The 10,251-nt window shown below is 57.2% G+C and overlaps 4 protein-coding genes across 4 annotated transcripts; 1 reads left to right on the plus strand and 3 right to left on the minus strand.

Moving 5' to 3' along the window:
• Positions 1-686: 686 nt before the first annotated feature.
• Positions 687-5,517, minus strand: VTJ04DRAFT_10156 (uncharacterized protein; the record flags this gene model as incomplete). Its single annotated transcript, XM_069357865.1, has 2 exons — positions 687-5,417; positions 5,479-5,517. 2 exons carry the CDS (start codon positions 5,515-5,517, stop codon positions 687-689), a joined length of 4,770 nt encoding a protein of 1,589 aa, XP_069214891.1.
• Positions 5,518-6,663: 1,146 nt separating this feature from the next.
• Positions 6,664-8,748, plus strand: VTJ04DRAFT_10157 (uncharacterized protein; the record flags this gene model as incomplete). The annotated part of the gene is made up of 4 exons (XM_069357866.1): positions 6,664-6,695; positions 6,750-6,883; positions 6,939-7,822; positions 7,876-8,748. 4 exons carry the CDS (start codon positions 6,664-6,666, stop codon positions 8,746-8,748), a joined length of 1,923 nt encoding a protein of 640 aa, XP_069214892.1.
• A 196-nt stretch (positions 8,749-8,944) lies between these two features.
• On the minus strand, positions 8,945-9,411 carry VTJ04DRAFT_10158 (uncharacterized protein; the record flags this gene model as incomplete). Its single annotated transcript, XM_069357867.1, has 2 exons — positions 8,945-9,168; positions 9,243-9,411. 2 exons carry the CDS (start codon positions 9,409-9,411, stop codon positions 8,945-8,947), a joined length of 393 nt encoding a protein of 130 aa, XP_069214893.1.
• An 85-nt stretch (positions 9,412-9,496) lies between these two features.
• Positions 9,497-9,833, minus strand: VTJ04DRAFT_10159 (uncharacterized protein; the record flags this gene model as incomplete). Its single annotated transcript, XM_069357868.1, has 2 exons — positions 9,497-9,665; positions 9,778-9,833. 2 exons carry the CDS (start codon positions 9,831-9,833, stop codon positions 9,497-9,499), a joined length of 225 nt encoding a protein of 74 aa, XP_069214894.1.
• Positions 9,834-10,251: the final 418 nt, after the last annotated feature.

The following is a 10,251-nucleotide window of genomic DNA, read 5'->3' on the forward strand; positions in this document are numbered from 1 at the left end:
GAAAGCTATAATGCATTAATACGGGAAGGGGAGGATGTCTCTGCCGTGGGTAGATTGTGCTCACTACCAACTAACAGATACCTTGCCGATATACATAGATATGCTCACATTCCTGATGAGCCCTACAGCCTCATGATGTCTGTGTCAACAATGCATGCTGTTATTTCTGATTTCCGTAACTTGATGGCGGAATGTTCTTCCCACATCGCCAACAACTCTTCACGAACTTTGGTGACCTCTGATCACCCAACACCAGCTCACCAGGACATGCAATGACCGTCACCAAGTAATCTGCCACAACACACATCAAATGATATTGAACATGAAAGTAGGGATATAAACAGCCGTATCTACCCATGAATGTACATGCCTCAAATCCCAAATGCCACATACTCCCCACAAAATGCAAATGCAAGAGATCAACGAAACCGGTTAGGAAGTGCCTCAATAAGGTATCCAAGACTCTGCCCACACACCCAAAACTCCTGCCAACCTCAGTTAAACAAGGCCAGAGAAATTACCACATGTTAGGTATCTGTTGTGTGTCAGATGTGTGCGTGCTGTGTCATATCACCACCACCACCACCACCACTTCTCTCCTCACAACGAATCAAGTAACCTCACACCCAAACCAAACTACCCAATTACCACCCAACTCAACCCAAACCCACAAGTCCAAACAAGCCTCACATCAAAAGATACAACGCCCTGACCGCCTTCTCCACAACCGCCACATGCCACGGCCTGACATCCGTTTCCCGTTCCGTCACTCCCCTCGCGCGCGCCAGCGTTCCCAAGCCGCGGAAGTACGTCAGCATCTCCCTGAGCAGGACATCATACACCGACGAGCTTGCCGCGACGCGGACCACCGGGTTAACAACCCCCGGCCCGGCGGTGGCTGTGTTGGGCCCCGCTGCGCCTGCTGCCGACTGTGCCGCGGCCGGCGGTTGGCCCGGCCCGGGGCCGGTTTGGCTGGCCGCACCACCAGCCCCTTGAGCCGCGCCCCCACCAGCAGCAGCGGCAGCAGCCGCCGCGCCTGGAATGGCAGGAGTCGGGCCGGTGTCGCCATAGACGACGTTCACCTCACAAACAACCGGCTGCTCCGCCTGACCCGATCCCGCGCGCTTGACCAGATAGCCGCTCGCAAGCGCCGGGTTGAGGTCGGTCAGAGAAGGCGAATTGTTCAGCCTGTGCGAGACGACCACGCCCCAGGTCGTTTCGGTTGTGTCGACGAGGGTGGTGTCACCGGAGGAGTCGAGGAGGTCAATTGGGTTGTTTTGGTTCGTCGCAGGGTTGGGTTGTTGAGAGGAGGAGTCGACGCCACCTGGAGTGGCGGCGCCTCCCATCGGCGTCGGGGCGCCGGCGTGCGGGGTGGACGGGTCGCCGGGAGAAAGAACGGAGGATGGTTGTGGCGTGGAAACCGGCGTGCCGTAGAACATTGCCGGCGCGGTGGAGAGGGGGATGGTCGGTGCTGGAGGAAGGAGTTGTAACGACGGGTCCGAGTCGACAGTTAACAAAACAAGGCTGACGTTGGCGCGGGACTCTTCTCGTGCGAGGTTGGTCCAGCATTCCATTTCGTATTGCTCCATCGGGCCCGACTTTGCGACAATCACCCGCCAGTGGACTTTGCAAGTGGATATCAGCTCGTAGGTGGTTTCCCAGATCTCCTGGATCACTTCGCCCATGGTTCTTGACAACGGACGACCCCGCCGCCCGAGGCAGTAGGATGCCATGGACTGGTTGCTGCCGCGGTTGTCGGTCCAGGCGGCTGACACCCAGCGCTCGTCAACGCTGCGGGCGTAGGCGACGTGGATGCAGGAATTCTCTCGCAGAAGATTCGGTGATGGGCTGGTGGTCAGTTTGAAATCGATGCCTCGCGGCAGAGCCCGCTCCAACATGATCGCTGGAGAAGGCATGGGCCCGCCGAACAAGGTGCAGCGATCGTATGTCTCAAGACAGAGCCGGGCGCACTCAGACGGCGACAGGACGACGAGGGATGTGTCGGACGTGATGGAATCGAGGGGCACCAGTTGAAGGACCAGCTCATTGACAATAGCCTTCTTCCGCTCGGCCATGCAACGCTTGTAGTGCTCAAAGAGCTCCTGGAACGCCGAGCAGACGTCCACGATGGAGCTGGGGTTCTCAGGAGCGTAGCCAAAGTAGATGACGAAATTCTTCTCCGTCATGGACAGTCCAGCGATGGCTTTTGCGAGTCCAGCCATCTGGTCGGTGTGGGCGGATCGATGGAAGCCCATCGCAGGAGAGGCCATGTCGTGCTCCGTCGGTAACAAGGTGATTCCGTCTACGGCGTTGGCAACCGTTGGAAGCCTCTCAAACGCCCCAAGTCTCATGGATTCGTAGGTGCTTTGGACCCGATCCAAGAAAGCAGCGGCATCATCCCGAATCCCCTCAGCTTGTGGCACGATGCACAGGGCGACGATGTTCTTGGAGCCTTGCACTGGTCCGAGGCCGAGTGTGTCCCAGAAGCCAATGGCCGACGGTAGCAGCGACAGCTGGGTGTCGTTCCGCCGCAGCTCGACGTGGGGCGTGGGGATCGAGAAGATGCTCGGCTTCGGGAAGTCGGCTGGTCTGAGCTGCGCGCGTCCGTGAGGTTGTCCTAGTAATGGCACGTCCTGAACTTCGGTGAACGGACGCAGTTGGCATGTCGCCGCCCCTTCCAAGCACCTTGGCAGTGATCTCTGGAGGCCCCGAACCGAATATCGGATCGCCTGGACCAAGCTCCTCCGCAAATCCTGCACTTCAGATGTTGGCCGATGGGGAGCTAACTTGAGGACGCCGCAGGCCGCTTGCTCGGTAAGGATCTGGGCAACCGTGATAAAGTCGTCGTCAGACACGGATATCCGGAGCGGCACCGGCTCAGGATCAGCAAAGTATTTGGAAATGGAGAACTCTGGGATCTCAGATGTGGAGAGCCGGGAAAGATCGTTCGGCCCATAGCCTGGTGAGCCCATGGACATGTTATCCAGCTCTTTGAACGAAGCTGCCATGGACATGACGTCGTCTTCTAAACGCCGCCGTACCACGCTTGACTTGGCCGGTGACGAGACACGGACTGCTTGGTCAGCATCGTCCTCATCAGAAGACACGGAGCTGCTGTCGCCCGAGTCCGACTGGGCGTCAGCTTGCTGGCCCAGATGATTCGCGGTATCACCTGCTAGCTTGGCAAGGATGGAGCTGATGTCCGGCGGCAGTTCCCTGAGACTCCGACGTTGTTTGGACAACCCCAGGAGGTTGCCGGTAATGAGCGGACTGTGAGGGCTACTCCGACGGTTCCAGTCCCCCTTGGTGATTGCAGTCCTGTAGTCGAACAACCCTTGATCGGTGTACTTCTTGCTGGAGAGTGACCAGGTAGGGTCGACTTCGACTCTGTCGAAGATACTGGGACGGCGCCCTCCTTGTTGGACGGCGGTTCGGAGGGAAACGGGTCGGATCGACGCCTTAACTCGTTTGAATACGGTCTCCGGGGTGAACGGGCTCGGATTCCTCTTGATTGGGATGATAGCATTACGATTAAACGCTTCGGTATTCGTTTGTCGCCGACTCTCTTCGGCGAGATTGCTGCGCGCATGTCGCAACTCGGGTTTGGTGAACTGGGGTTGAGTTTGTTGGCCGTTGAACGATAGCTCCGCGTTGGTTGGTGGTTGTGTGGGTTCGGCATAAGCGTGGTGGTGATCCTGGACCTGATTTGGCGGAGCTTCCGGTTCTGGGGCGGACACGTCCATGGGATCCGGACCCGGCTGTTCGTCAAAGAAGTTGAAGTCGGCGTCCGTGAGCTCGTTCCCCTCAAACATGTCCTCGCCCAGATCGCCAAAGAGATTTTCCTCCTCCTGGAAGCTGGTCGCATTGTGATCCGGTCTGGACCCGGCCGTTTCGTAGCCATTGTTCAAGCCTTGTTCTGGGGCAGAGGCACCTGGTTGCGCCACCCGTTGAGCATTTCCCGCAGCCTGCCCGGCCGGACTCTGAGCCGGGCCGCTGTCGACCGATGGCGTCACTCCCGGCAGCCCATCTGGAGGCGTCGGGTACATGGCTCCGGCTGCCGGAGGTACTGCGCCAGCTGCCGCGCCGCGCCAGGTAGTGACGGGGGAGAAGCCGTTCGTTTGAGCCTGGACTTTGGGGTCTGTGTCGGTCTGCCCCCGCGCAGCGGCCGCTTCCCTCTCCTTCTTCCTCGCGACGGCATCCTCTCTATCGGAGGCTCCTTGACACCACACCTTTGCTCTGTTCAGCGGGTCCAGGGAATCAACGCCTGTTCCAGACAATGCCTTCTCTGAGGACAAGTCCAGAGTGGCATCGATCTTGGGCTTGCGGAAGCAGAGGACAGCAGGCCATGGGGCGGTAGGTCCAGAACCGGTCAGTGGCGTTCGTTTTCCGTCGGCACGCTGCTCGTACGGCTTCCTCTGGAAAAAGTGAACACTGAGCCAGGAAGAGCCATCCAGCAATGATGGCGACATCCCCTTCATCTGCAGGAGCTTTCCACACATCGTCTTCCACTGAATGAACCTGTCGCTGTGCTCAGACCGTAACCGGCCAACCTGGGTATCGGGAGACTGCCCGAAGCCGCCATCCGTTGTCACCTGGTTCTCGGTATCAACAACACCCTGTAGATGCCCGAATGTCCCAAATGGGGCGGCGAGGACAGTAGGACCTGCATGAAGCATGCTCGACCGCAGGACATCGGCGGAGGACACCAGGCCGTGCAAGAGCGAGACGTGAAGCGAGATTACGAGGGACCCCGTCGTCGTGAGATAGGTGCGGAAGGTGGCAAGGGCCGAAGCTCGCGGCGGCTGATTCCAGTCGGCGTCGCCCGAGTTGAAAACGTGTTGGGGCAGGAGGACGGTGCGATGGTTCAGCAGGATGGCGCCTACCGCGCGGCAGAAATATGTGGTCAGGGACGAGAGGACGGCCGTAATGAAGAACTCATGAATCTCCCTAGCCGGGACAGAGCTGTATCCCTTCAGATCCCCAATCGACGTTGAGGCGACTTTGGCATCGACGACCACGGGGGTTGGGGGGAAGCTGAAGACCGGGGCGCTTCGCATGTTGGGGTCAAACGCTGAGCCCGTGGACGACGAGCTGCTCGGTGTTGTAATTGAGTTTGCCCCTGGCGGTCTGTTCTTCAAGAGCCCAACGAAATCCAAGTTACCGTCGCTGACCAGACCCAGGGGGTAGCCGCACACCTCCATCCTTGCGTGCAAGCCCATGCGCTCCGCGAGGGCCGGGCCTGCGGTTTCGCTGGTGGACAGGTAGAAGCACCATATCCCATGCCTGACGGCATCCATGTATACCAGGTGTCCATCGCTGCGGAGGGCGTCCTCGACATCGGACGCGTTGAAGGTATAAGCGGAGGACTGCGAGGCGATGGGTTCGTAGATGCGGAACGAGATGGCGGACAGATTGCTCTGAGGAGACAGGATTAGTTAGCAGAAGTGGGATGAAACGAAGATGGGCCAATAATCTTACTATCAAGAGAGTATTTGTCTCGTATTCTCCGGCGTCCATGTCGGACAAGCTGCCGTCGTAGGCGTTGTGTTGAGCAAGCGGAAAGGTCAGGCCGTTTTCATCCACCGGGACCACAACAGATCAACAGGCGCGTTCGGATCAGGGGCTGAAGCATAGGGACGGCACGGCGCAACTATTGAAGCCCGGACGAAGGACAGATGCCGGGCTTGACACGGCGCGGGTTGCCGGAAGCAGGTGAGGGCGGGAATGGCAAGTTCGTGGTCTATGCGTAGATGCGCCGGGCTGCTGGACATGATGATGGCAGCAGTGGACGACGCTGAAACCGAGGAACCTAGGCTCCGCAAGTCACGAGTGGCGCGTTGCGAGACACATCAGGCCGAACTGTGCAAGGAACGAGGAGTGGGATGGTGATGATGTTGAAGTGGATAAGGTGACGCGGGATGGAGACAGAGACGTCAATGGGACCGAAGCTCGAGATGCGCCAGTCCCCAAGCTCCAAGAGGAGTTTTCGCAAGACAAGGCCAATGGTTCACCGTGTTCGCCAGTGTGTTTGTGTCTGCTCTATACCTCCATCGAGGGAAATAGGGGCGTTTGTGCAACGGGATGTCGTCGGCTCGAGGGCTGGATTGGGGTTGTGGATGATGTTTAAGATGGACGGATGCTCCATCTGATCAACAGCAACAACGGACCCGGACTCAGTCCCGTGTCCCACGCCCAGTCTCCACACCGTTCTGCGGCCAGTCAGCGGCCCGAAGTGGACGCCAAGAGCCCCATGGGTCAGGGGTCTAGGTGGATCCGATGGTGTGCTGGAATCCGCCGGGTTGGCTCACGACGTGAAAGTCTGGCAGGATTCTAAATAACTTGAGAGATTTGATAAACAGAACTGGGTGAGGGGAACATGAAATAGTGTTTGAGAGAGTGCAATCTGTCGCATCTCACCTTCATCCAATGTCTTGCTAGGATGGTGTGGAATCACTGGCGCAAGACACGATGGATGAGGTAATCAGCGAGACCCACTGCAAAGACCAGGGTCCTCTCCCCGCCTTCTGTTTTGGGGTGGGCGGTCGAAACTTTTTGGATTCTGCCTCGAAAAGCTCGAGCTGTCGCATCGCTGCATCCTGCATTTGACATCGCGACTTGGACCTGGATTGACTGCCAACAACAACACCAGGTGCTTGATTCAAAATGAAGTTGGCAAACCCAGGGGCTGTCCCTGTGTAAGTACTCTTCATGAGCATTTCTTTGTGTGATCGCGACTAATCCAATGCCAGATACACCGTCGCAGGGCCATCGTCGGCCAGGCCATTACCAGACTGGCTTTTGCGTCGCAGGAAGCGGTCATCCAAGTATGACCCCGAGAATCTAAATAATTTTGAACTGCTTCAAGAATTCTCGTTCGACGAGGGTACGTTGTCCTCATACCAATCTCTTATAACATGCGCTAACTCTTCCCCGAACAGCCTCCAACTGCGTCCGCGTCAGCGAGGATGGCAACTGGATCATGAGTTCGGGCACCTACAAGCCCCAGTTCCACGTCCACTCGACCCAAGAATTGTCTCTGTCTTTCTCGCGCCACACAAAATCCGAAAACACCACCTTCCTCCTTCTCAGCTCCGACTACACCAAGAGCGTACATCTCCAAACCAACCGCACGCTGGAGTTTCACACACCCATGGGATGCCATTACGAAATCAGGATTCCGAGGTTCGGTCGCGATTTGGCATACTTGCGCCAGAGCACAGAGGTTTTGGTCCCTGCTGTGGGTTTGAGCTCCGATGGGTCGGGCTATGGCGAGGTTTTCCGTCTGGACTTGGAGAGGGGACAGTTCCTGCGGCCATGGCAGGTGGATGTCGGTGAAGATGACGCGCCGGAAGGACTACAAGGTGGTGTTCATGTTGGTGCGGTAAATGTGGCGGCTGTAGCGGAGAGATCCCATGGGCTTTGTGCGTTCGGCACAACCATTGGTACTGTCGAGTTCTTTGATCCGCGGACCAAAGGGAGGGTGGCTGTTCTCGGTGGTCACGATGGTGAGGTCACGGCGTTGGACTACAGCCAAGATGGTCTCTCACTGGCCCTCGGAACGAGCACTGGCCAGATCCGCATCTTCGACCTTCGCAATCCCCGTCCAATCTTCAAGAAAGATCAAGGCATGGGCCTGCCAATCAAGAACCTTATCCACCTCAGGACGCCGACAGACGAACGCAAGCTTCTCTCAGCAGACAAGCGCATCATCAAGATCTGGGACGAGCAGACAGGTGACTTGTGGACGTCTGTTGAGCCGCTCGTCGATCTGAACTTTGTCACCCATGTCCCCGACTCGGGCATGATCCTTACGGCGAACGAAGTACGTCTCCTCGCCTTGAAACTTGGTCGTATATTCTGCTAACCAGAACACAGGGCAAGCATATGCACGCGTTCTTCATCCCCAACCTGGGTCTCGCCCCCAGGTGGTGCCACTTCCTCGACAACCTGGTTCACGAGATGGAGAACGAGAAGCAGACCGAGACGTACGACAACTACAAGTTCCTCACGAAGCCCGAACTCAAGTCCCTCAGCCTGGACCACCTCATTGGCAAGACCAACCTGCTCAGGCCGTACATGCATGGTTATTTCGTCGCTGCCAAGCTCTACGACCAGGCCCGGCTTATCACGAACCCGTACATCTGGGAGGAGGAACGCGCCAAGAGGATCAAGGAGAAGATTGAGAAGGAGCGTGCCACCCGTATCAGAGGCGTCAAAAAGGTCAAGGTCAACCAGAAGCTGGCCGACAAGATCCTGCAACGCCAGGACAAGCGGGACAAGGTCGACCTCCAGGCCGGCATCCTCGGGGACTCTCGTTTTGGCAAGCTCTTCGAGGACGAGGAGTTCAAGGTGGACGAGAACAGCTACGAATTCCGCGCCCTCAACCCGAGCACCAAGGTCGAAGGGGCTCCCGAAAAGGACATTCGCTTTGCCGAGAACTCGAGCAGCGAGGAAGAAAGCGGCTCCGAAAGCGACCGGCCAGCCAAGAAGCCCAAGGAGAAGCCCAAAGACGAGGTCGTTATGCGGGTGTCATCGTCGACAGCCAAGGGCGGCAAGATCCGCGACACGGCTCTCGGGTCAAGACCGCAGAAACAAACACGCACAGCCAAAAAGACGGAAGACGTGGTCGGAGAGCAATCCATTACGTTTGTACCAGAATCCAAAAAGAAGAAGCCCCAGCCCACCGCGCCCGCGGAAAAGCGTACGGACAGGCGGAGTGCAAGCACAAACACCTTCCGACGACTATAGTCAACCTAGCCCAGCGCCAATTCAACAAGCCCATATTTGTACAGGAAGATTCGTGTCGTCCTCCCAATCCATCAGTCATAAACGGGGTGCCAGCATTGGTATCATCTTTGTTCAAACCACACAATCCACCTCTTCCCCTCACCACTCCCGCATCCACCAGCAGTAAGACCACAGCCCACCAACCTGCGCCAGCTCCTCACTTTCGACCCTCCTTCTTCTTCTCCTTCCCCTTCACCACGCCCTTCTCCAAATCCGAATGCTCCGGCGGGATCCTCGGCGTGGGCGGCTCCTTAACCGACCTAGGGAACTCGGTCCTCCGCGGCGTCAGCGCAGTGACGACCTTCCTCGCCGACCGGCGGAGCGTCTCCTTCATAGTCCATTCGCGCTTCTTGGCGATAAAGAAGAGGGCAGAGGTGGCGACTGTGGAAGGTAGGGCGTTAGCTTGATCTGGGGTTGAGGTTTGGAGAGGAGAGAGAGTTAGAGAAGGGACGTACTCCCTGCCAAAGCGACCACCACGACAACAATGATGATGACGATTAGCGCGCCTTGGGATATGTGCACGCCGCCTGAGGATGTTCCTGAGGCGCCGGCCTCGGTGCCGTCGATGTCTGGCGTGTCCAGGGTGGGATCGCCCGTGAGAGGGAAATTATCGGTGTCGGCCATTGTTTAAGTGTGGTGTTGTTCAGGGGTCGGAGGGATGTAAATTCGGTCGGATCTGTGTGTATCGGAGTTTTGGGTGTCGTGTGTCCTAATTGTGCTGTCCGACGTTGATTTGGGGTTGTGAAGTTTCACCTCCGAAGCGTTGCTTGTGTCTGTAAATAGACCCCAAACCGCCGAGAGTCAAGAATTGAATACCAACCGCAAGCCCAGCCAAGCGGCGACTTCGCAGTTCAAAACACACAAAACTTCCGAGTCTCCTGATGATGATGAAATCCAAACCCCAAAATCAATTTACCTGCAAGGAAAAAGAGAAAAGGAGAGGAGGGAAACTCCGGAAGAAGAGGTGTCCGAAAGTGTGGCAGAAAGCACACAAGCCCCATCCTTTTGCCGCCGACACGCGTGACGACACAGACGAGGATATACATAGCCCTGGCCCGGCCGGGCCACTCAAACACCCCAGACAGGAGGGGTACCAGGCGACTGGCCAAACGGCATTGGAACTCTAGGCACAGGGCCAAGGAACCACCCGAACCAGAGAATTCGATCCTGGGGTCTGTAGTCTGCTAGGTGATAAGTCTGGTCCTCTAGCACTTCCGTCCAAACGGACCTCACAGTAGCAAGGGAGGTCAGCTTCGGCCTTCCGGAGGATGATGTGAGCCACCACCACCACCAGCTACGATGTCACGAATAGGCTTTAATTCAACCCGTCGTTGCTAGTGTACGACAGGAGGAAGGACTATGTGTGCTGCCCTTTTCCAATGCCTCTTACGTCCGTTTGTACTCTGTCCGGTGAAGATGGATGGTGTAAGTGCTTAACAGTGCATCCTATCACCAAGTGCCCCC

This window comes from Mycothermus thermophilus (genome assembly GCF_041956435.1).
Source record: "Mycothermus thermophilus strain CBS 625.91 unplaced genomic scaffold VTJ04scaffold_7, whole genome shotgun sequence".
Taxonomy (NCBI): Eukaryota; Fungi; Ascomycota; class Sordariomycetes; order Sordariales; family Chaetomiaceae; genus Mycothermus; species Mycothermus thermophilus.